The 26,675-nt window shown below is 44.9% G+C and overlaps 1 protein-coding gene across 11 annotated transcripts in view; it reads left to right on the top strand.

Annotated features, from left to right (window-relative positions):
• Positions 1-1,455: 1,455 nt before the first annotated feature.
• Positions 1,456-26,675, top strand: part of NF2 (NF2, moesin-ezrin-radixin like (MERLIN) tumor suppressor) — a 94,427-nt gene continuing 69,207 nt past the window's right edge. For 7 of the 11 annotated variants that reach the window (XM_055253510.2, XM_055253506.2, XM_055253508.2 and 4 more), the window contains exon 1: positions 1,900-2,041. In XM_055253510.2, coding sequence (XP_055109485.1) covers positions 1,928-2,041 — 114 coding nt within the window. In that variant the 5' untranslated portion in view covers positions 1,900-1,927. Of the gene's footprint in view, positions 2,042-26,675 lie in introns of all 11 variants that reach the window. The other 4 variants (XM_063623644.1, XM_055253501.2, XM_055253511.2 and 1 more) reach the window with 2 other exon arrangements.

Genomic DNA, 26,675 nt, shown 5'->3' with positions numbered 1-26,675 from the left:
GGGCGCGGTGGCTCATGCCTGTAATCCCAGCACTTTGGGAGGCCAAGGTGGGAAGATCACCTGAGGTAAGAAGTTTGAGACCAGCCTGGCCAACATGGTGAAACCCTGTCCCTACTAAAAATACAAAAATTAGCCGGGCGTGGTGGCGGGCGCCTGTAATCCCAACTACTGGGGGGGCTGAGGCAGGAGAATTGCTTGAACCCGGAACCCGGGAGGCAGAGGTGGCAGTGGGCTGAGACCGCCCCATTGCACTCCAGCCTGGGCAACAAGAGCGAAACTCTGTCTCAAAACAAAAAACAAAGGATAAAACACAGTAAATTGTCCCTATTTGACTACTAAGAGCCATTTTAAAATAGAATTTATTATCTAAGTACAGAAAGGTATAATTATCCCCCCTACACCCGTTATAACCTTTGATGACACTAAATAAATAATACATGAATATGGTTCAAAAATGGGCATCATAAGAGCATAAAATGAAGAATGCTTTCATTTTCAACCCAAATTCAGCAATTTCATAGGATGCCAGGCTCCATTCTAAAGCCTGATATGTATTCAGTGCGCTGAAATTCAACAACCTCACGAGGTAGGAATAACGATTAATAATAATTCTAGGCGGGGTGTGGTGGCTCACGCCTGTAATCCCAGCACTTCGGGAGGCCGAGGCGGGCGGATCACCTGAGGTGGGAAGTTCGAGACCAGCCTGACGAACATGGAGAAATCCCGTCTCTACTAAAAGTACAAAATTAGCCTGGCGTGGTGGCGCATACCTGTAATCCCAGCTACTCGGGAGGCTGACGCAGGAAAATCGCTTGAACCCGGGAGGCGAGGTTGCAGTGTGCCGAGATCGCGCCACTGCATTCCAGCCTGGGCAACAAGAGCGAGACTCCGTCCCCCCCCCCCCCCAAAAAAATAATAATAATAATAATTCAAAAGGGAAGCAGAGGGATCTGGCGGAAAAGTGCCAGCAAACCTAACAGGCCTCCACAAGTGTCTTGAAAGTTTCATAGGGGTCGGTATATGTGATTAACTGCCAAACAAGAATGTTCGCCGGGTGTCCGAAACGCAATCCCTTGGGGCGTCACACTCGGAGCCTACTTGAACCGAAAGAGTCCCTCCCTGGGCCAACGAAGGACCCAATTCCCGCGCCCCGGATCCAGCCTCTACGTGGTTTCCCGGGTAAGGCCAGCAGAGGTCGGCCGCCTCAACCAGTCTTGTTAGAGTAGGCACAAAAGCGTTCGGAGTGACTGCCACTGTAGCCACTCATCGCCGAGCCCAGGCCTGCTTTTGCAGTTAGAGTGAAACTTTCCATTGGTGGAGTCACCCCAAAGGAGGCGGGACGGAGCGGGAAAGTCCTGCCTACCTTGGCCTTCCCAGCCAATCGCAGCATCTAGGCGGCAGCCTCCGGTTCGGTTGCGCTGCGCGTAGTGGTCTGGGCGACCTGAGGGCGGGGCCGGGAGCAGGCCCCGGGCTGTGGGGAGGGTACGCTTCCCGCGGGCGCGCGGAGTGAGGACGGTGACAGCCACGCGCGCGCGTACGCGCCCGACTGCAGCGCGGCCCCGCGACCCTAGTCGGCCGCTGAGAGGCGCGCGGAGTCTGGGCCGCTGCCGTCTAGGGTTCCCGTCCCGAGGCGTCCCCGGCATCTCCGGCCCGAATCCCGGAGTGCCAGGTCGCGCCTGCACCGACGGTCCCGGCTCCTGTGCCCTCCGTGCAGCCGTCAGGGCCCGCCCCCCAACTCCCCTTTCCGTCCGGGCAGGGTCCTCGCGGCCCATGCTGGCCGCTGGGGACCCGCGCAGCCCAGACCGTTGCCAGGCCGGCCAGCCGGCCACCATGGTGGCCCTGAGGCCTGTACAGCAACTCCAGGGGGGCTAAAGGGCTCAGAGTGCAGGCCGTGGGGCGCGAGGGTCCCGGGCCTGAGCCCCGCGCCATGGCCGGGGCCATCGCTTCCCGCATGAGCTTCAGCTCTCTCAAGAGGAAGCAGCCCAAGACGTTCACCGTAAGGATCGTCACCATGGACGCCGAGATGGAGTTCAATTGCGAGGTAACCGGCCGGCAGCCCCGACTGCTGCGGTGACAGTCGAGGTGGAAGCGCGAGAGGTTCTCTTTATATCATCTTATGGGTGTAGCTAGAGACGGGCAGAACCGGAAGGGCCAACTAGGCCCAAAACCTCATGTTAAAGATGATTGCTGCTTTTTTTCATAGAGCTTTTGGGTTTTGGCATTTCCTGAAGGTTATTTTCATTCATTGTTATTGGAAGAAGCTGGATGCTCCTGTGATAGAAAATTCCGGATTTCAGTGTCAGGCTTAAGTTAGGCTTACGCTTAAACGCTTGAAAGTTTATTCTTTCATTAGGTAATATTGTTATGTACCCAGGTATTAGAAGTTGCGTCTTGTTTATTGGAAAGCCAATACTTGTTTCCCTTTTCTAAAGCTTATGTATTCTGGAAAAAAACCCTTTGAAGAACGATATAATATCTCATACTTACTTTCCACATAGTTTCCAACATGATGATAACAGCTATCAATTGTTCAGTATTTTCAAAGTGCCAGACATTTGCACATTTAATCCTCGGAACAAACCCATTTATCTAGTAAATGGCAAGGTGGGGTTTTGAACCAAGCTCACAGCCCGTACAGTACTGCCTCTCAAGTAATTTAAGTTCTTGCTATTAAAGGTGTGGTTTGTGGACCAGCAGCATTGGCAGCAGTAAGCAAGGGTTGGCATTCTTTTTCTGTACAGGACCACATAGTAAATATTTTCAACTTTGTAGACTAGAGAATCTCTGTTGGAGCTACTCAACTCTTCAACTCCATCATTGTAACACAAAAGCAGCCTTAGATAAGATCAGCTTCCAGCATGACAGCTTAAGGAATCCATTCCTCTGTAAAACTGGTGAAAATTCTTTTTTGTTTTGTTTCATTTTGAGACAGAATCTCACTCTGTCACCTAGGCTGGCATGCAGTAGTGTGATCATGGCTTACTGCAACCCTGACCGACCTCCCTGGCTCAATCACTCCTCCTGCCTCAGCCTCCCGAGTAGCTGGGACCACAGGCGTGTGCCACCACACCTGGCTAATTTTTTTTTTTTTTTTTTTTTGAGACAGAGTCTTGCTCTGTCACCCAGAGTGCGCCGGGCTGGAGTGCAATGGTGCGATCTCGTCTCACTGCCACCTCTGCCTCCCAGGTTCAAGCGATTCTCCTGCTTCAGCCTTCCAGGTAGCTGGGATTACAGGCCTGCGCCACCACGTCTGGCTAATTTTTCTATTTTTAGTAGAGACAGGGTTTCACCATATTGGGCAGGCTGATCTCGAACTCCTGACCTCGTCGTGACCTGCCCACCTGGGCCTCCCAAAGTGGTGGGAAAGTGGTGTGATTACAGGTGTGAGCCACCGCGCCCAGCCTCACCTAGCTAATTTTTGTAGAGACAGGGTTTTGCCATGTTGCCCAGGCTGATCTTGAACTCCTGAGCTCAAGCAATCCAAAGTGGTGGGATTACAGACCGGAGCCACAACGCCTGGCCCAAAAATTCTTTTTTAAAATCAACTATTTAAACCCTCTGGCAGTGGTCCTGAGGGCAAACAACAAATGAGGAAACACCTATTCAAGAAAATCTACAAATTCAGTAAGAAAGATTTGGTAAGTATGGTGTTTGAACCAAGATCATTCCCTCCTTACCCACTCCTAGTTTAGTGAGGTGCTTCTACTCCAGACTACTGCAAACTGTAACACGGGGCACTGCTCCCCCAGCTCCCAATCAAATGCTTTCTTCCCAGGAAAAGGAGGACATCAGCATTTCTCATCCTACCCAGAGCTACTTGTTGCTGAGATTAAAACCTGTGTGAGTGCAGTTGAAAGTTGGAGCTCCCATTTTTTTTCTTTTGAGACGGAGTTTTGCTCTTGTTGCCCAAACTGGAGTGCAACGGTGTGATCTCGCCTCACTGCAACCTCTGCTTCCCAGGTTCAAGCGATTCTCCCGCATCAGCCTCCCAAGTAGCTGGGATTGCAGGCTTGCGCCACCACGTCTGGCTAATTTTGTATTTTTAGTAGAGACAGGGTTTCTCCATGTTGGTCAGGCTGGTCTTGAACTCCCGACCTCAGGTGATCCACCTATCTCAGCCTCCCAAAGTGTTGGGATTACAGGTGTGAGCCACTGTGCCTGGTGAAAGTTGGAGCTCCCTTCTTCCACCTAGTCTCTACTTGTGGAACAGGACTGTACCTTGGGCATGACATATTGAAATTACTGGTGCCCCAATTGCTCATCCCCCAGTTCTTGCAGGCTGAGCCTCAGGTTATTGCGGTCCCCTGCCTCCTTCCACCAAGTGCTCAGTTCCTAGAGTGAGGGTATTTCTCAGAGAAGCTTTCCAGGGTCCTTCTCCCAAACTCCAGAGTCTTGGCTCCGGGATTTTGCCTCAGGAGAGAAGCAGGCCCTGAAACAGATAGCTCCTAATCTCTTTCCAATGGTAGTGACTTCATTTGCAACACAGTGTGGAGAAATTCATGCCTAAGGGCAATCTGGAGATGTGAAGGTTTTGGTAAGAGGCAACTGGGAGATCTGCGGATTTAATGGAGATGCAGCCTAGACTGTAGGCCTCCTAGTTTGCTGGAAAGAATTGGGGAATAAGACAGCTGGGAGAAGCCCTTCTAGGATCTGAAGAAGGATCAAACATTGACCACAGCGTGGTGGCTCACGCCTATAATCCCAGCACTTTGGGAGGCTGAGGCAGGCAGATCATCTGAGGTCAGGAGTTTGAGACCAGCCTGGCCAATACGGTGAACCCCGTCTCTACTAAAAATACAAAAATTAGCCAGGCATGGTGGCATACACCTGTAATCCCAGCTACTTGGGAGGCTGAAGCAGGAGAATCATGTGAACCGGGAGGTGGAAGTTGCAGTGAGCCAAGATCACGCCACTGCACTCCAGCCTGGGTGACAGAGTGAAACTCTGTCCTGTCACAAAACAAAACAAAACATTGACCACAGACCTCTGAGGTGATGGATGTCCCTCCTGCCCTGGTTGTATCATTATACATTGTATATTAATGTATCGAAATACCACAGGTACCCCCAACATATGTACAACTATTATGAATCAATAAAAAACAATTTGAAAAATAAAGTATGTGGCGGAGGTGGAAAAAAATGCTTTCCTCCAAACAGCCACAATTTGATTGTATCAGTTTGTAGAGCAAGAGCAAGTTATGCCTCAGTGTGTTGTTGAAAATAATAGAACAATATGCCACAATTAGTGGAGCTTCATAGCTGGGTGTGATCAAGGAGAGAATAGAAGAGAACCCTACCAAAACCACTGTTATCCCAGGGTGACTGTGGGCATACCCAAAGCTGCACCTCCCAGAAGAGCAATATTATAGGCCTTAACACTTTTCAGGGGAAATGGATTTCACTCAAATAATCCAGCCAGTCACTAAACAAATAAATAACAATTAGCCCTGGAGAGGGGGTACCAATCCCCAGAGTTGCTACAGTATATTATCTAAAATGTCCAGTTTCCAACAAGAAATTGTGAGACATACAAAGAAACAGGAAAATATGACACATACACTGGAAAAAAGCTGGCAACAGAAATTGCCTGTGAGACAAGGGGCTAGATTAATGAAAAAGGCTTCAAACTAGCCTATATATATATATATACACACAGTACTAAAGGAAAATATGATGACAAAGAAGTAAAGGATGGTATGACACTTGTGTCAATTAAAGAATATCCATAAAGATATAGAAATTATAAAAAAAAACAAATGAAAATTCTGGAGTTGAAAGTACAATAACAGCTGGGTGCGGTGGCTCACACCTGTAATCCCAGCACTTTGGGAGGCTGAGGCGGGTGGATCACCTGAGGTCGGGAGTTCGAGAACAGCTTGACCAACATGGTAAAACCCCATCTCTGCTAAAAATACAAAAACTAGCCATGCGTGGTGGCCGGCACCTGTAGTCCCAGCTACGCAGGAGGCTGAGGCAGGAGAATTCCTTGAACCTGGGAGGCGGAGGTTGCAGTGAGCCAAGATCGTGCCACTGCACTCCAGCCTGGGTAACAGAGCGAGACTCTGTCTCAAAAAAAAAAAAAAAAAGTACAATAACAAATTTAAAAATTAACTAGAGGGTTGGGAGGCCGAGACGGGCGGATCACGAGGTCAGGAGATCGAGACCACGGTGAAACCCCGTCTCTACTAAAAATACAAAAAATTAGCCGGGCGTGGTGGCGGGCGCCTATAGTCCCAGCTACTCGGAGAGGCTGAGGCAGGAGAATGGCGTGAACCCGGGAGGTGGAGCTTGCAGTGAGCAGAGAGCAGAGATCACGCCACTGCACTCCAGCCTGGGTGACAGAGCAAGACTCTGTCTCAAAAAAAAAAAAAAAAAAAAAAAATTAACTAGAGAGACTCAGGACTCAATAATAGATTTGAACTGGGTGAAGAAAGAATTAGTGAATTTTTTTTTTCTTTTTGAGACGGAGTCTCGCTGTGTTGCCTAGGCTGGAGTGCAGTGGTGCAATCTCGGCTCACTGCAACCTCTGCCTCCCTGGTTCAAGTGATTCTCCTGCCTCAGCCACCACACAGTGGCTTTGGGAGCACTTTGGGAGGCTGAGGCGGGTGGATCACCTGAGGTCAGGAGTTCAAGACCAGCCTGGCCAACATGGTGAAACCCCATCTCTACAAAAATATTAAAATTAGTCGGGCATGATGGCGGGTGCCTGTAACCCCAGCTACTTGGGAGGTTGAGGCGAGAGAATTGCTTGAACCCGGGAGGCAGAGGTTGCAGTGAGCAGAGATTTTGCACCACTGCACTCCAGCCTGGGTGACAGATCGAGACTCCATCTCAAAATAAAAAAGAAAACAGATTGATAGAGATTATGCATGCTGAAGATTAGAAGAAAAGAATGAAGAAAAATGAGCAGAGCCTCAGAAATGTGAGAGATCACTAAGCATGCCAACAAATGCATAATGGGAATACCAGAAGAGGATAGAAAAGGAAGCAGAAAAAAACCTTTGAAAAAAAAAAAAAAAAGGCTGAAACTTCCCAAATTTATTGAAAAACATTAACCTATACGTTTAGCAAAGGAAGTCTTCATGTTTTTTTCTATTTCATGTTATGTGTGATTTGTTTATATGCTTGGTAATATGAGTCTAATGGAATTTAAAAATATAAGTTTGGGTAGGATAGTGTACCCTTAAAAAATAAATAAATAATTAGAGAAAGAGAGAGACCTGGGCACAATGGCTGTTGCCTGTAATCTCAGCACTTTGGGAGGTCAAGGCAGGAGGATCCTTTGAGGCCAGGAACTTGAGACCAACCTGGGCAACAGTGAGACCCCAACTCTAAAATATACATACTATAACTAAACTCAGCCAGGCGTGGTGGTGTGAGCCTGGAGTCCCAGCTACTCAGGAGGTTAAGGTGTAAGGATCACTTGATCCCAGGAGGTTGAGGAGGCAGTGAGCTATGATTGTGCCACAGTGCTTCAGCCAGGGTGACAGAGTGAGACCCTGTCTCTTAAAAAAAAGAAAAGAGGTGCAGTGGCTCATGCCTGTAATCCCAGCACTTTGGGAAGCCAAGGTGGGCAGATCACGAGGTCAGGACTTCAAGACCAGCCTGTCCAATATGGTGAAACCCCATCTCTACTAATAATACAAAAATTAGCCGAGCATGGTGGCATGCGCCTGTAGTCCCAGCTACTCGAGAGGCTGAGGCAGGAGAATCGCTTGAACCTGGGAAGTTGGAGGTTGCAGTGAGCTGAGATCGCACCACTGTTTTCCAACCTGGGTGACAAAGTGAGACTCCGTCTCAAAAAAAAAAAAAAGAATAAAGAAAAGAAAAGCAAAGCCCAGGCCTCTACCTACTAGAGGTCCTGATAGCTTCACCACTGAATTCTACCAAACATTTCAAGAAAAATTAATACAGTTCTTCACAAAGTCTTCAAAAATGAAAAAGAGGAGAAAATACTTATAAATGAATTTTATGAGACTGGTATTACCCTGTTGCCAAAACCGGACAAAGACATTACAAGAAAAGAAAATCATAGACAAATATATCTTACAAATGTGGAAGCGAAAATCCTCAGCAAAAATACTAGCAAACTGAATCCAGTAACATATAAAAAGAATTATATACCATAAACAAGCAGGATTTATTCCAGGAGTGCAAGGTTGGTTTAACATCCAAAAATGAATGTGTAAATAATGTAATGCATTATATCAATAGAATTAAAAAAAATCACCTTGTCATCTCAGTAGACACAGAAAAAGCATTTGACAAAATTCAGCATGTTTTTCATGATAAAAACACTAAATAAACTAAGAAGAGAAGAGGAGTTCCTCAACCTGATAAACAGCAGTTATGAAAAACCCACAGCTAAATTCATAATACTGAGACTGAGGCTGGGCATGGTGGCTCATGCCTGTAATCCTAACACTTTAGGAGGCCAAGGTGGGGGGGATCACTTGAGGTCAGGAGTCCAAGAACAGCCTGGCCAACATGGTGAAACCCTGTCTCTACTAAAAATACAAAAAAAAAAAAAAAATTAGCCAGGTGTGGTGGTGCATACCTATAATTGTAGCTGCTTGGGAGGCTGAGGTGGGAGGATTGCTTGAACCTGGGAGGCAGAGTTTGCAGTGAGCTGAGATAGCACCACTGCACACAACAGGCTGGGCAACAGAGCAAGACTCCGTCTCAAAATAAACAAACAAACAAAAAATAGTGAAAGACTGTATGCTTATCCTTAAGATTAGGAAAAAGAGAGATAAGTCTACTTTCGCCACTTCTATTCAGCATTGTGCTGGAGGTTCTAGCCAGGGCAATTAGACAAGAAAATGCAATAAAATACATCTATGTTGGAAGGGAACAAGTAAGATCATCTCTGCAGATGACATGATCTTCCATATAGACCCTGAGGAATTCACTACAAAAGTATTGGAACTAATAAATTATTAGTTTAGTAAGGTTATAGGAAAGAAGATCATTACACAAAACTCAGTTGTAAATGTATCCACTTGGAATGAACAGTATGAAAAGGAAATTAAGAAAATTCCATTTACAATAACCTAAAAAATAATACTTGTAACAAAAGAGGTATCTTTTTTATCTACCCTCTGATAGTTGCGTGAAAGAAAGTATAAAACTGATACTCTAAAAGCTGTAAAACATTTTTGGTTTTGTTTTTTAAATTAATTTTTTTTTTTTTTTGAAACAGAGTCTCACTCTGTCGTCCAGGCTGGAGTGCAGTGGTGTGATCTCGGCTCACTGCAACCTCTGCCTCCCAGGTTAAAGTGATTCTCCTGCCTCAGCCTCCCGAGTAGCTGGGACTACAGGTACGTGCCACCACACCCAGCTAATTTTTTGTATTTTTTTTTAGTAGAGACAGTTTCACCATGTTAGCCAGGATGGTCTTGATCTCCTGACCTCATGATCCACCTGCCTCGGCCTCCCAAAGTGCTGGGATTACAGGCGTGAGCCACTGTGCCGGCCTTAATTAATTAATTAATTAATTTTTTTGAGATGGAGTGTTGCTTTGTTGCCCAGGCTGGAGCATAGTGGTGTGATCTCGGCTAACTGCAGCCTCTGAGTCCTAGGTTCAAAAGATTCTCCTGCCTCAGCCTCCGGGGTAGCTGGGTCTATAGGTGTGCACCACCATGCCTGGCTAATTTTTGTATTTTTAGTATAGAGAGGTTTCACCATGTTAGCCAGGCTGGTCTCGAACTCCTGACCTCAGGTGATCCACCCGCCTCAGCCTCCCAAAGTCCTGGGATTATAGGCGTGAGCTAGTGCGCCCGGCCTGGCCTTTTAAAATATTTAATTAATTATTTTTTTTTCTGAGACTTGGACTGAAGTGAGAACAAGTACAGTGGTGCAATCATATCTCAGTGCAGCCTAGACCTTCCAGGCTCAAGTGATCCTCCTACATCAGCCTCCCAAGCAACTCAGACCACAGGCATGTGCGATCACCCCTAGCTTCTTTTTTTTTTTTTTTTTTTTTTTTTTTTTAATTTCTTGTAGAGACAGAGTCTCCCTGTGTTACCCAGGCGGGTCTTGAACCTGACCTCAAGCAATCCTCCCATGTTGGCCCTTCAAAGTGCTGGGATTACAGATGTGAGCCACCGTGCCTGGCCTGTAAAACATTTTTAAAAGAAAAAAGATATAAATAAATAAATAGAAAATAGCTCTTGTTCATGGATCATAAGACGTAACATTGTCAAGTTGGCAGTATTTTGAAAATTGATCTACACGTTCGACATAATCCCTGTCAGAATCTCAGTTTATTTCATTGTAGAAATTGACAAGTCTCCAGGCATGGTGGCTCATGCCTGTAATCCCAGCACTTTGGGAGGCCGAGGCAGGCGGATCACCTGAGGTCAGGAGTTGGAGACCAGCCTGGCCAACATGGAGAAACCCAGTCTCTACTAAAACTACAAAATTAGCCGGGTGTGGTGGCGCATGCCTGTAATCCCAGCTACTCGGGAGGCTGAGGCAGGGAATCACTTGAACCTGGGAGGCGGAGCTTGCGGTGAGCTGAGATCACGCGCCATTGCACTCTAGCTTGGGCAACAAGACAACAAGAGCGAAACTCCATCTCAAAAAAAAAAAAAAAAAAGAAATTTGACAAGTCAATTCATAAATTCATATGGAATCGCAAGGGACCCACAATAGCTAAATCTTGAAAAAGAACAAAGCAGAAAGACTCACACTTTGTGATTTCAAGACATACTATAAAACAACTATAATCAAGACAATGTCACTAGGCACAGTGGCTCATGCCTATAATCCCAACACTTTGGGAGGCCAAGGCAGGCAGATCACTTGAGGTCAGGAATTCGAGACCAGCCTAGGCAACATGGTGAAATCTTGTCTCTACTAAAAATACAAAAATTAGGCCGGGCGCGGTGGCTCACGCTTGTAATCCCAGCACTTTGGGAGGCCGAGGCGGGCGGATCACGAGGTCAGGAGATCGAGACCACGGTGAAACCCCGTCTCTACTAAAAAATACAAAAAATTAGCCGGGCGCGGTGGCGGGCGCCTGTAGTCCCAGCTACTCGGAGGCTGAGGCAGGAGAATGGCGTGAACCCGGGAGGCGGAGCTTGCAGTGAGCCGAGATTGCGCCACTGCACTCCAGCCCGGGCGACAGAGCGAGACTCTGTCTCAAAAAAAAAAAAAAAAAAAAAAAAAAAAAAAAAAAAAAATTAACCAGGCGTGGGGGTGCACACTTGTAGTCCAAGCTACTTGGGAAGGCTGAGGCACAAGAATCCCTTGAACCCAGGAGGTGGAGGTTGCAGTGAGTCGAGATTGTTCTATTGCACTCCAGCCTGGGGGACAGAGCGAGATTCCATTTCAGAAAAAAAAAAAAAAGACAGTGTGGTACTGGTATAAGGGTAAATGTATAGATCAGTGGGATAGAATTGAGAGTCCAGAAATAAACCCAATGGAATAGAGTTGAGAGTTCATGGTCACCTGATTCTTGACAAGGGTGCCAAGACCATTCAGTGGGGGAGAATTGTCTTGTCTTGTCTTTTCTTGCTACATGCCACAGACTGTGAGAAGGAATAGTCCTTTCTTTTTTTTTTTTTTTGAGATGGAGCCTCGCTCTGTCATCTAGGCTAGAGTGCAGTGGTGCAATCTTGGCTCACTGCAACCTCCGCCTCCTGGGTTCAAGTGATTTTCCTGTCTCAGCCTCCTGAGTACCTGGACTACAGGTGTCTGTCACAACGCCCGGCTAATTTTTGTATTTTTAGTAGAGATAGGGTTTCACTATGTTGGCCAGGCTTGTCTTGAACTCCTGACCTCATGATCCACCTGCCTCAGCCTCCCAAAGTGCTGGGATTACAGGTGTGAGCCACTGCACCCGGCCGGAATAGTCCTTTCAACAAATGGAGCTGAGACAACTGGATAGCCACATACAAAAGAAAATTGAAATTATGGCCAGGCGCGGTGGCTCACGCCTGTAATCCCAGCACTTTGGGAGGCCGAGGCGGGCGGGTCACGAGGTCAGGAGATCAAGACTATCTTGGCTAACACAGTGAAACCCCGTCTCTACTAAAAATACAAAAAATTAGCCGGGCGAGGTGGTGGGCGCCTGTAGTCCCAGCTACTTGGGAGGCTGAAGCAGGAGAATGGCATGAACCCTGGTGGGCGGAGCCTGCAGTGAGCCAAGATCACGCCACTGCACTCCAGCCTGGGCGACAGTGAGACTCTCTCAAAAAAAAAAAAAAAAAAATTGAAATTAAACACTTACCTCACACTATATACAAAAATTAACTCATGGCTGGGCACGGTGGCTCACACCTGTAATTCCAGCATTTTGGGAGGCCGAGGCGAGCGGATCAGGAGGTCAGGAGTTCAAGACGAGCCTGGCCAACATGGTGAAACCCATCTCTACTAAAAATACAAAAAGTAGGCTGGGTGCGGTGGCTCAACGCCTATAATCCCAGCACTTTGGGAGGCCGAGGCGGGTGGATCACGAGGTCAGGAGATCAAGACCATCCTGGCTAACTTGGTGAAACCCCGTCTATACTAAAAATACAAAAACAAAATTAGCTGGGCGTGGTGGCGGGCGCCTGTAGTCCCAGCTACTTTGGAGGCTGAGGCAGGAGAATGGCGTGAATCCAGGAGGTGGAGCTTGCAGTGAGCCGAGATCGCACTAGTGCACTCCAGCCTGGGCGACAGAGGGAGACTCCGTCTAAAAAAAAAAAAAAATTAGCTGGGCGTGGTGGCGGGCACCTGTAATCACAGCTACTCGGGAGGCTGAGGCAGGAGAATCCCTTGAACCCAGGGGTGAGCTGAGATCATGCCATTGCACTCTAGCCTGGGTGACAGGACGAGTCTCCGTCCCCCACCCCCAAAAACTTAAAATGGATCAAAGGGCCAGCTGAGGTGGCTCACCCCAGTAATCTGAGCACTTTAGGATGCTGAGGTGGATGGATTACTTGAGGCCAGGAGTTTGAGACCAGTCTGGCCAACATGGTGAAACCCTGTCTATATTAAAAATACAAAAATTAGGCTGGGTGTGGTGGCTCATGCCTGTAATCCTAGCACTTTGGGAGGCTGAGGCAGGTGGACTGCTTGAGGCCAGGAGTTCAAGACTACCTTGGCCAACATAGCAAAACCCCATCTCTACCAAAAATACCAAAATTAGCCAGCCGTGGTGGCATGCTCTTGTAGTGCCATCTACTCTGGAGGCTGAGACATGAGAATCACTTGAACTCGGGAGGTGGAGGTTACAGTGAGCTGAGATTGTGCTACTGCACTCCAGCCTGGGCAACAAAGCAAGACTCTGTCTGGAAAAAACAAAAAAAACAAATGTGGAGAAATGTGAACCCTTTTACACTGCTGGTAAGACCATAAAATGGTGCAGCCAGTTTGAAAAGCAAACTAGTTAGCCAGGCATGGTGGATCATACCTGTAATTCCTGCACTTTGGGAGACCAAGGTGGGAGGATCACTTGAAGCTAGAATTTTGAGACCAGCCTGGGCAACAAAGTGAGACCTTTTCTCTACAAAAAATTTAAAAATTAGCCAGGCGTGGTGGCTTGCACCTGTAGTCTCAGTTGCTTGGGAGGTTGAGGTGGGAGGATCACTTGAGCCTGGGAGAGGCTGTAGTGAGGCATGACTGCACCACTGCACCTCCAGCCTGGTAATCAAAGCGAGACCCTGTCTCAAAAAAAGAAAGGAAGACAATTAGCTGGGTGTGGTAGCGTTCCTTTATAGTCACAGCTACTTGAGAGGCCAAATGGTAGGATTCCTTGAGCCCAGAATTTTGAGGTTGCAGTTAGCTGTGATTGTGGTGCTATACTCCAGGCTGGGCAACAGAGTGAGACCCAGTCTCAAAAAAGATAAAAAGAAAAACATGGTGGCAGTTCCTCAAACAGTTAAACACAGAGTTACCATATGACCCAGCAATTCAACTTACAGATGTCTTCTCAAGAGAAATGAAAACATAGGTTTACAAGAAAAACTTATATGTGAATGTTTATAGTAGTATTATTCATAATAGCCAGAAGGTAGAAACAGTTCAAATATACATCAGCTGATGAATGGATAAACAAAATGTGGTCTATCCATACTATGGAATTATTTGGCAATAAAATAGAATGAAGTACCAGCACATGCTACAACATGGACCTTGAAAACACTATGCTAAGTGAAAGAAACCAGCCACAAAAGAACACATATGATTCCATTCATATGCAAGTCTAGAATAAGCATATCTACAGAGACAAAGTAGATCAGTGGTTGCTCAGGGCTGGCAAAAATGGATGGGGTAGAGGGTGTGATAGCTGAAATATACAAGGTTTTATTTATGAAGTGATGAAAATATTCTAAAACTGGGGTGTACACACTGAATATACTAAAAACTACCGAATTGTACACTTTAAATGGGTGAATTTTAGGGTATATGAATTATGTATCAAGATGTTTAAAAAAAAAACCGTAGGCAAAATGTAAACAATGGGCATGACTGTGTTCCAAGAAAACTCTATGGACACAGAAATTTGAATTTCACATAATTTTCACAAGAAAATAAAAAAACATTAAAAAATGTAACAGGCTGGGCACTGTGGCTCACGCATGTAATCCCAGCACTTTGGGAGGTGGAAGTGGACGGATGACGAGGTCAGGAGTTTCAGACCAGCCTGGCCAATATGTAAAACCCCGCCTCTACTGAAAATAGAAAAATTAGCTGGGTGTGGTGGCACATGCCTGTAATCCCAGCTACTCGGGAGGCTGAGGCAGGAGAATCACTTGAACCCGGAAGGCGGAGGTTGTGGTGAACCGAGATCACACCGTTGCACTCCAGCCTGGGCAACAAGAGTGAAACTCCGTCTCAAGAAAAAAAAAAAAAAAAAGTAAAAATCATTCTTAGCTCTCAGGCCACACAAAAATAGGTGGTGGGTTAGATTTGTCCTGTGGGCCATAGTTTGCTGATCTCTGATCTAAGTTACTATTTGATAGATGTTAAATGTTGTGAGAGGGTAAGAGAGACTAGCCTATAAGGAAAGGGATTTTAGTTTTTTGGGTTTTTTTTTTTTTTGAGACAGAGTCTCACTCTGTTGCCCAGGTTGGAAAGCAATGGTGCGATCTCAGCTCACTGCAACCTCTGTCAGCCAGGCTCAAGTGATTCTTCTGCCTTAGCCTCCCAAGTAGCTGGGATTACAGGCACATGCCACCCTGCCCGGCTAATTTTTGTATTTTTAGTAGAGACGGGTTTTCACCATGTTGGCCAGGCTGGTCTTGAACTCCTGACTTCAGGTGATCCGCCTGCCTCAGTCTCCCAAAGTGCTGGGATTACAGGTGTGAACCACTGTGTCCGTCCAGGAAAGGGATTTTGTATGACATTTTTCAGCCGTAATTTTGCCAGGAAAAGCTCTTTTTTCTTCATTAAGTAGATTCCAGACCCAAAGATGTTGGACAGTATTATCAGCTAGAGCAAGGTTTTTCAACCCTGGCACTACTGACATTTTGGCTGGATAATTCTTTGTTGTGGGGAGCTGTCTTGTACTAGGATGTTTAGCAGGATCTCTGGCATCTACCTACTAGATGCCAGCAGCATTCCCCCACCCCATCCCAGTCGTTGTGAAAACCAAAAATGTCTTCAGACATTGTCAAGTGTCCCTGGGGTAGGGAGGACACCCTCCAATCTCCTCTTTCTCCCTACCCAACCTCCATGACCACATTGAGAACCACTGATCTATAGAAAAGGATAATAGTAGTGACATTCAGAGAGGCAGGATGGTATAGTGCAAAGCTTGCCAAACTTTAATTTTACATAAATGACCTGGGGAATCTTGGAAAAATGTAGGTTCTCATTGAGTAGTTCTGGGATGGAACTGACAATTTTGTGTTAATAACAAACTCTCAGGTGATGATACCTGTGCCACCGGCCCAAGGACCACACTTTGAGTAGCAGAGCAGTAGTAGAAAGTGCATGGGCTTTGAAAGAAGACAGACCTGGGCTTGAATTCTAGCTAAACTACTTCTACCTTGGACAAGATACATAGCTCTCTGGACCTTATTTTCTCATCGGTAAAATGAGACTAATAATGCTGACCCTGCAGAGTTCTTATAAGGATTCATGGAGTGCATAGTCCCTGGCAGAAAGGAAGATACAGGAGGGACTATAATTGGCCTAAAGTAGGAGGCTCTGGTTACCGTGGGCACTGCCCTGTTGTGATTTATCAAGCCATTACACCTCACTGAACCTCAGATTTCCAGTAGAAAAACCTGTTTGTAAACTACGTTCACATATTCTGTTGAAAGTAATCATAGTTTGATTTATGATGATAGGGCTCAGATAAGTGATTAGTTTTATTCTCCTGCCTGTTTTGTATGTTGTCCATTAACTGAGCAAGGTGCTCATGCAAGGAGATGGCAGATGCATTTTGAAAAAAAAGGAGAGAGAGAGTACTTGTAGAATTCTTGACTTTATTGAGGTCAAATGTAGGTGGCTTTTCAAGAAGGACTCAATTTCAGAACCAGTGGCAGTTAACATATGAGTCATGTTATCTTATGCTAATAAGTTCAGACTTTTTTCTTTTTACTGCAGAGATGGGGGAAAAAATCTCCTGCACTACTTGCTGCATTGCACAATTGGCTGGATGCTTTGGAAGATTTTTCCACTTGAAAGATTTGTTATTTGTCATTTTGAGAAAGTGGGTGCTGAGTGTAATTTGCCAGGAGGCTAAACGGCTATGTTATTTCTTACCTAGGCTGGAATTTTACTCTAATAATTCAATCTATCAGTAAGAAAAGCCAAATAGGAAGTTGTGAGAGATCCTAATACTATCTTATATTGAAAACAAAGCCTTCTTCTCCTGTTGTTTGGCATTCTAAATGTTTTCACATACCTAAGTGGGATTATGATTGTATTAAATACCAACATTGCAGATCATTCCAGCATACAAGTGGAAGTAAGTTGTCCATAACGGAAGGAACTTTCTAAAGGGGAAGACAGATAGAACAATTCTGGCATTTTCAGTAAAATCTTAAATCCTTGGCTCCCTAGGACCAGGCAAACCATCCCCTTCAACGATGTAAACTAGAGGGCACTGTAGTTGTACAGGGTAATATTTCTATACTCTATATTAGTGCACCAAGAAACTTCTATTCCTGTTTCAGAAGTGAGACTGTTATCAACCTTTTTTTTTTTTTTGAGATGGAGTTTCACTCTTGTTGCCCAGACTGGAGTGCAATGGCACGATCTCAGCTCACCACAACCTCTGCCTCCTGGGTTCAAGTGATTCTCCAGCCTCAGCCTCCCCAGTAGCTGGGAATACAGGCATGCGCCAACACGCCCTGCTAATTTTTATATTTTTAGTAAAGACGGGGTTTCTCCATGTTGGTCATGCTAGTCTCGAACTCCCGACCTCAGGTGATACGCTCGCCTTGGCCTCCCAAAGTGCTGGGATTACAGGCATGAGCCACCATGCCTGGCCTGTTACCTGCCTTTTCACTGCTGTACTCTCCCATGGGTTTTTTTTTTTTTTTTTTTTTTTTTTTAGAGGAGTCTCGCTGTGTCGCCCAGGCTGGAGTGCAGTGGCGTGATCCTGGCTCACTTCAACTTCTGTCTCCCGGGTTCAAGTGATTCTCCTGCCTCAACCTCCTGAGTAGCTGGAATTACAGGCACCTGCCATCATGCCAGGCTAATTTTTGTATTTTTAGTAGAGACGGGGTTTTACCATGTTGGTCAGGCTGGTCTTGAACTCCTGACCTCGTGATCTGCCTGGCTCGGCCTGCCAACATGGGAAAAACCTGTCTCTACTAAAAATAGAAAAATTAACTGGGGGCAGTGGCATGTGCCTATAATCCCAGCTACTTGGGAGGCTGAGGCAGGATAATTGCCTGAGGTGGAGGTTGCCTGAGATTGAGCCACTGCACTCCAGCCTGGATGACAGGGGACTCCGACTCCAAAAAGAAAAAAAAAAAAATAGAGACAGGGTCTCCTTACATTGGTTGCTCAGGCTGGTCTCAAACTCCTGGGCTTAAGGGATCCTCCTGCCTCAGCCTCCCAAAGTGCTAGGATTATAGGTGTGAACCACCACCCAGCTCTGATTTACTGGGTTCCCTCATTGACCAGGCAGGGAACACCTCCTAGCAGTGATCAAGGACGACTTTGGACCTAGGTTCTGTAATTGGCTTCATCTTTAAATGGGGAAATGGAGGCTCAGACAGGATACATAGCATGCTTAAAGGCTTAGTGAAGCCACTATCTATTCTGAAAGAGGCAGAATAGGACAGGGACAGGTAGGTAGTGAGAGAATAGAGAGAATAGATGGGCACACTCTTTAACTTAATATCGACCAGTAAAGCCTGCAGTTGCTTATTTGAACCTCACATTGAGGCTGTCATGTAAGTTGAGTAAGTCTTAGCTCAAGCTTCAGTTTCCTTGTTGGGGCCGCTGAGGCAGCATAGCCTAGAGATTACAAGCATAGACTTCAGAGTCTGATTGCTGGCTCTGCCTCTAACCAGCTTTGCAACCTTAAAGCTCCTTAACCCCCTCACATGCCTCTGTTCCTTATCTGTAAAATGGTGATTGTAATTAATTCTTCCCGCATAGTGTTACAAGAATTAAATTTCAGTAATTACTGGTAAAGTACTTAGAATAATACCTAACACAAGATAAGTGCTATATATAATGGTTGTTACTTAAAAGAAATAACAGCCTGGGCAACACGGCGAAACTCTGTCTCTACAAAAAATACAAAAATTAGCCGGTTGTGGTGGTGTGCACCTGTGGTCCTAGCATCTTGGGAGGCTGAGGTGGGAGGATCACATGAGCCTGGGAGGTTGAGGTTGCTATAAGCTTCCTGATTGCACTACTGCACTCCAGCCTGGGTGACAGAGTGAGACCTTGCCTCAAAAAATAAATAAATAAAATAAATTTAAAAAATAAAAAGGAAATAAGTTAAGTGCCTGTTGTCAGCTTGCTCCCTTTCTCAGCCTCTTCTCCACTTCCTCACGCACCCTCTTGCTCTGAGCCTATTGTCCTGGTCCCTCCTTCACACTGCCACACCTTTGCATAGGCTGTTCTCTTTGCCTGGAATGCCATTCTCACTTGCTGCCTGGCAGAACTGTACTCATTCTCCTTCTAGGCTCTGCTCAAAGGTTTCCTCCTCTTTGTGCCCAAAGTCACCACATAGCTTCTAAGTGATGGGACTGAGATTTGAAGCCAGGTCATCTGTCTTTCAGGCCAGCCCTCTTTCCACTACCCTATGCTACCCAAATAGGAAGCTTAAAAGAGAAGTAGGAGAGAAAAAGTTAGAAACCTGGAGAGAACTTAGGTATTTGGTAAACAGGAAAAAGAAAGTGGAAAGAAGAGATCCTTTGAATGACTTCCTCAACTTAACAACTATTTGCCTATGGCATTATTTTATTGCATTTGGTGTATGATACTATCTCAAAAGCATTTTGTAAACTTGCCAGTGGCTTACATTTTTGCCGGGTGAATGACGTGACTAACGATCCCTGCTACATTACCTCAGTGTCTAGTTTGTCGTTTTGAACCAAGTGGACATTTTCTGTAAGTGAATAATTTTCACTTGCCCATGATATAATGAGAATTTCTTACCTTTGGCTTAAAATGAGGCTTATTTTATAACAGTTAAGCATTGTCTAGTTGCATATTTAACATAGTCAGAATGCTCCTGCCTGTATTCAGCCTGGTGTCTTATAATATTTGGTATGCCCACCTAGATAGCAATTGGTAATATCTTTATTCTGAGACTCTTTCATGTACGGATTTTGAAAAGTTAGTTAACTGTGCAGACGACATTGTTTCTTTGACTTTTAAAATCCTCTTCCCTCTCACTGACAGTTCAGTTTTGGAAGAGACTGTATTTTTTTTTTTTTTTTTTTTTTTTTTGAGACAGAGTCTCTCTCTATCGCCCAGGCTGGAGTGCAGTGGCGTGATCTCTGCTCACTGCAACCTCCATCTCCTGGGTTCAAGCAATTCTCTTGCCTCAGCCTCCTGAGTAGCTGGGATTATGGGTGTGCACCACCATACCCGGCTAATTTTTGTATTTTTAGTAGAGACGAAGTTTCACCATGTTGGCCAGGACGGTCTTGATCTCCTGACCTCGTGATCAGCCCACCTCGGCCTCCCAAAGTGCTGGGATTACAGGCGTGAACCACCGCACCCAGCCTTTTTTTTTTTTTTTTTTTTTTTTTTTGAGATGGGGTCTCACTCAGACTGGAGTGCAGTGGTGCTAATCACAACTCACTACAGACTTGACCTGCTGGGCTCAAGTGATCCTCCTGCCTAAGCCTCCCAAGTAGCTGGGACTACAGGCATGTGCCACCAATACCCGGCTAATTTTTTTGTAGGAATGGGATCCCGCTATGTTGCCTAGGCTGGTCTGGAACTTCTGGGCTCAAGCGATCCTTCAGCCTCAGCCTCCCAAAGTGCTGGGATTACAGGCATGAGCCACCGTGCCCAGCTAGAGATGTGTGTAAATTGGTAGGTTCAAGCTAGATATTGGAGGCTCACGAAGCCCAGGTTAAAGAGGCTTGTATTCATCAGATGCGATGAAGAGCTTTGAAGTTTTTACTAGGAGTGTGATTTAAAGTGGTTGGCATGCAAAATGATTTGGAATGTTTGGGGTTTGGGGTGGAGAGAGAGAGGTTGGAAATAGGAAACAATTAGAAGGCAAACGCTTTGGGCAAGGTATCACATTGAAACCTGAACAGCGGTGGGACTCGCTGGGGGCTGGGACAAAACTAGGCAGATGTAAGCGTCTAGTGAATCTAGGGATTAGGGTGTTCTGTGACCAAAAATGAGCAGAAGACCTACTAGGCTCAAGATTCAGGAGGTTCTGAGGTCCAAAACCGGTCCTCAGTCTCCGAAGTCAGTCAGGCAGAAGGGAATTTGGGTCAAGCTGGCCAGAGTTGAGCTCAGGAAGTCAGTGCACTTTCTCTTGTCTGGTTCCTGCATGGTTTTACTTGTGTAAAACCATCGAGATCCCTAAACCGATGTCTGAACACCAGTCTTCTAGGCAGAGCTCCACCGTGTGACCTTGGGCACATCACTTATTTCCCCCGGGCCTCAGTTATTCTGAAAGATGAAGGGAAGAACTCACTTTCAAAGGCCCTCAGCTTTAGCGTCTTATTTTAGGTGATCTGGGCAGAAGAGTCTCACTGTGCTCCCCTCCCTTTCATATTTCCTACTTTGGCAGGAAGTCATCTCAAGACTTGAGTGTATAGGCATGAGGAAATCTGCTAGAGGACAAGAAGAATATTGCTTAAAGAATAAGAGCTACAGCCCTGATGGAAGGGGTAAATTGGCCTGGGAAAAGCCCTGCCATTGCTACCTGCTTCCCAAGTGACCTTGAACTTAACTCTTTAAACCTCAGTTGCTGCATCTATAAAATGAGAATAATAGTATCTTTTTTATAGGGTTTTTTTGTTCTGTTTGTTTGTTTTGAGACGGAGTCTCCCTCTGTTGCCCAGGCTGGAGTGCAGTGGCACGATCTCGGCTCACTGCAACCTTTGCCTCCTAGGTTCAAGTGATTCTCGTGCCTCAGCCTCCTGAGTAGCTGGGATTGTAGGAGTGCACCACCATGCCTAACTAATTTTTGTATTTTTAGTAGAGATGGGGTTTTGCCATGTTGGCTAGGCTGGCCTGGAACTCCTAACCTCAAGTGATTTTCCTGCCTTGTCCTCCCTAAGTGTTGAGATTACAGGCGTGAGCCAACGTGCCTGGCCAGGGTTGTTTTGAGACATGAATGAGGTGGACCTTTACAGGCACTTGGCTCAGGGCCTGACCCGTAGTGAGCATTTGATAAATATTACCTATCTATGTTGTCATGGGCTGGGAGTGTGGGAACAGGAAGTGTCTCATGCCAGAAGCACTGTGAATTTTCTCCTTTAATCATTGCCTTCATTTTCTTTGAACCTTATTCAGATTATCCATGCCTTTGTAATTGTAGACCCTCTAAACTATAATTAGTCCAAATAAAATGAACTCACCTTATGCCATGTTCTTGTTGAAGGATCCTCTTTCTTTCCCTCTCTTTCTTCTTTCTTTCTTTCTTTCTTTCTTTCTTTCTTTCTTTCTTTCTTTCTTTCTTTCCTTCTTTCTCTTTCTCTCCTCTTTCTTTCTCTCCTCTTTCTTTCTCTTTCTTCCTTTCTTTCTCTCTCTCTCTCTCTCTTTCCTTGCTCTGTCGCCAGGCTGGAGTGCAGTGGCGACATCTCGGCTCACTGCAGCCTCCGCCTCCCGGGTTTAAGCGATTCTCCGCCTCAGCCTTCCGAGTAGCTGGGACTACAGGCGTGCGCCACCACGCCCAGCTAATTTTTGTATTTTTAGTAGAGACGGGGTTTCACCATGTTGGCCAGGATGGCCTCGATATCTTGACCTCGTGATCTGCCCACCTCGGCCTCCCAAAGTGTTGGGATTACATGCACGAGCCATTGCACCCAGCCGGATCTTCTTTTTTGTAACATGCTAAGTAATACATCTCTATTTAGCTTGATGTCCATGGTGATAGCAGGATTCTTTTCGGATTTCTGCCATAGTTAATTATTCTGCATTCTTTTGTCCCTAGTATGTCATATTGAAATTTTTCTTTTTTCTTTGTTTTTAATGACTTCTTCAGTTATTCATGCTAGTTTTGCATTCCTGTCCAAGAACATTTTTGCTGCTTGCTTATTTTTAAGTTCATAAACTAAAGCGTTTGAGGTTTTAAAAACCCAGAATTGAGTTTTGTCAGAGCTGCTAATCTTTCTAGCCAGCTGGTGACGAGGCTTCTCAATTCTTGTTACAGGATGATGTGTTCTGTCCTCCTATCTGTGCTTTGTTTAATTTAGATTCTAAATCCACATGTTTTAGGACATTTTTAGCGTGTCAAAATTTATTACCAATGTAGTGCTGACTTCAGGGAAAACATTTTAATGAAATCTTCAGTCACTCATGTTGACACAAGGTGCTTGTCCTAGTGCAGGAATCTCTGTGGCACCACTAGGTGGTGCCAGACTGCATCATTTCTAAAGACACAGCCTTTTCTCTTCCAACTCTTTTGCCACTGTTCTCTTTTTTGCTTCTTTGCCAAATTTGGACCGAGCTTTGAAAAATTCATATAAACTTTCTCTTAGTGATTTATGTTGCTTATAACTTTTCCCTCCACCTTGCCTGTTTTAGTCTTCTTGTTTCAATAGTTTTGATAGTTTGACATACAGATAAAACTTAAAACTGAAGCCCGGAGTAATTACTAAATGTATCTCGACTGATCTGTGGTTTTAAATTCACCAACAGTGCATCTCCCAACTTTCTTAATCATATTGATTTTGAGATTAAATCAGTCTCATAAATATGTTAGTCTTCAGCCCACAGTAGTTCTCATCCATCTGCAGACTTTTTTTTTTTTTTGAGATGGAGTCTCACTCTGTCACCAGGCTGGAGTATAATGGTGCCATCTCAGCTCATGGCAACCTCTGCCTCCTGGGTTCAAGCGATTCTCTTGCCTCAGCCTCCTGGGTAACTAGGACTACAGGTGCTTGCCACCACGCCCAGCTAATTTTTGTATTTTTAGTAGAGACAGGGTTTCACCATGTTGGCCAGGATGGTCTCGATCTCTTGATCTCGTGATCCACCCGCTTCAGCCCCCCAAAGTGCTGGGATTACATGCATGAGCCACCACGCCCGGCCTCATCTGCAGATATTTTTACCAGTCCTACCCACTCATGCCTATACCGTCTAATGTTATTAAAGTCAGTTTTATTATCATTGATGACCATGAAACTTAATCAAAAGGTCAAGCTAGAAACAGAGAGTATTCAAAATTTCTTTCCAGGCAAACGTCTGGATTCAGTAGAAGCTAGTTCACGTGAATGGATCATGCTCTAGCTCTGTTGTGCTGGGAGCTTTTTTGAAGGAATGCATTGTTACATACTAACCACAATTTTTACATTGTCCAGGACAGGAGTAATCAATTGGTTGATACTTAGTCAGGGGTTGTGTTTCGTAGTCTGCTAGTTGTACCTGATGTTTAGGCATTTGAAATTTAACCTTGTGCCTTATCTGTGCTGAATTTACTATTGTTTCCTATTTGTAGTGCTCTGCAAAATTATTCTCAGTATATCACACATTTGTAATCATTGCCAATCACTGAATATCAATAACATGCGAGGTGATAAAAACTTCTATTTTTCAGCAGCATTATCATTCCCAATTTTACTACATCAGAGAGTTCATCATTATACAGTCAACTCACGATTATTAGGAGTAAGGAACATAATAGCAGACCCTGAATGAGGGAAAAGAATGTGAAACCACACATAAACTAAAGGTGAAGTCATTTACATCCCTGAAAATGATTTTAAGATACAGAATGAGATGTTAAAGGATTAAAAGAAAATTATTGTAGCAATGAAAAAGTGCTACATGGTTTATACAAAGTCATGTCAAGCTCATAGACTCAGACAGTGGTGTTAATCCTGAAAGACCACTTGATGATTATGGAAGCCAAGACCCAAAGAGGTTAAGTGACTTACCCAGCACAGCGGGTTTGTGTGTTTTATAGCTGTTTGACGGAGCTATGATTGCTCTCATGTTGTGAGCTAAATTCCAAAGATAGAGATTGTCATGTTTGCTTTTGTGGGGACTGTATTGCTTTCATAGCACCATGGTTGTATTGTTTCTTGTTGCTTTGTCATCTGTCAGTCAACTTTGAAGCGAATCTTCTTTGTTTACAGCATAGTAAAATATGGTGATTGCATGGCTCATAAGAGATTTACAAATGAAGAAACTGAGGCCCGGTTGAGCTGCGTGGCACACCCAAGTCATAGGCTTGTGTGTGGTTGAGGCAGAGAATCTAGGATACAGACCTCCCTGCTGGGTTCCTGCTGCTCCCATAACTGCTCTGCACTTCAGCGGGAAAGATGCCAGAAACTGCAAGCATAAGGCCTTTTTTTCCCCTAAAAAACTGTAATTCATTTGGTTTTGAAAGACTTACCAGAGTTTGAAAGCTCCATTTTGTGGCTTCCCAAGGTGCTGTGATTTGTTTCTTACTAGTCTTCTTTGTTCTGTGGAAAATTTTCTTATTTGGTTCTTTGAGATTTCCTTGCCAAGGTATTTTTAGAGAGAGGAAATCAGTATGTGTCACCAAAGGGGTAAAATATATACCTTAAGGCCTAATTATGCAATTACATTTTTAATAACGAGTGTCATAAATTCTTGCTTCACTGCAATCATTACTTAGAAGACTGTTCTGCTCAGAAGCCTCATCTAGTTATCATGATTATCATCAACATCGTCAGCCAGCCACAAGCATCAAGCATTTATGGAGTATCCACAGATTGTGCAGCACTTGCCAGGTTTCTGGGAGACTTAATCTGTGTGTGTGTGTGTGTGTGTGTGTGTGTGTGTATACCCTTGCCTTCAAGGAGTTTGTGATCTGCAGAATTGGAGGAAAGACAGAAAACTTGGGGAAAGACAAGTACCTCATTTTTCAATATATGTAAAGCCCATACTGATTCAGGAATGTGGTATTGGGGGACGTGGACAGCAGGGAGACAAAGGGATAGATCTTAGAAAGGTCTGGTTACAAATAAATGGAAGCACATAAGTTGGCTGATGTGGGAGGACATAGGCTGGGTTGTAATAAGGTAGAGTAATTGGTTGAAGGAGGGAGGAGGCACTTGGTGAAGAGTTGAAGGCAATAATTTAAATAGATTTGGCATAATAACAGATGATTGGAGAACTGGGAGAAGAAAATTACTTGCTGTAGTTGATTATGGCAGAAACTGACAGGGCAAGAGATTAGAGTTGGGATTTTTTGCAAAGAGGAGGTTTCAAGTTTGTGATATCTTTTTTTTTTTTTTTTTTTTTTTTTTGAGATAGTCTTGCTCTGTCACCCTAGCTGGAGTGCAGGGGCTTGATTTTGGCTTACTGCAACCTCTGCCTCCCAAGTTCAAGCAATTCTCTTGCCTCAGCTTCCCAAGTAGCTGAGACTACAGGTATGTGCCACCACGCCCAACTAGTTTTTTCCTATTTTTAGTAGAGATGGGGTTTCACCATGTTGGCCAGTCTGGTCTCGAACTCCTGACCTCAGGTGATCCACCTTCCTCGGCCTCCCAAAGTGCTGGAATAACAGGCATGAGCCACTTACTGCGCCTGGCCTCCAAGTTTGTGAGATCTTGCCCAGATTTAAATGAAGGATGTAGGGTTCAGGATTGGTACAGCAGAGGAAAAAAGTCTCTCTCTCTCTCTCTCTCTCTCTCTCCCTCTCCCTCTCTCCCCTCCCCATCTTTTCGCTATGATCTATTTTTTTTTCCCGCACTTTTCACAGGTGTTGACCTGTGATCAATTTCTATTTGGAGGATCTCTTTTTCCCTCATGTTGAGAATAATGGCTGAGGTGTGGTGTATCCTTTAATTTTGAAAGGAAATGGCATGATGGTTTTGCGGTTTAATCATGAGACACAAGAACAGCTTTTGTTGTGTGGTGATACCATACCCTGAATTGAGAGTATCAGTGTTAGATATATATTACTGCACTTTTTTATCTTCTTTGCTTAATCAAAATAGATTTTAATGGAATTTATTATTCACTTACTGCACAGTAAAATTACTTTTATAATTTTCCATTGTGTTTTTCTTGTAAATTGAGGTATTTGGCCCCTTTTTCAAAACAGACAAAAGTTGTATTCAGGTTAGGTTCAGATCTGGTATATTAGCATCTTGAATT

This window comes from Symphalangus syndactylus, chromosome 18 (assembly GCF_028878055.3).
Source record: "Symphalangus syndactylus isolate Jambi chromosome 18, NHGRI_mSymSyn1-v2.1_pri, whole genome shotgun sequence".
NCBI classification, from domain to species: Eukaryota; Metazoa; Chordata; class Mammalia; order Primates; family Hylobatidae; genus Symphalangus; species Symphalangus syndactylus.
This window is presented reverse-complemented; position numbering and strand designations above follow the sequence as displayed.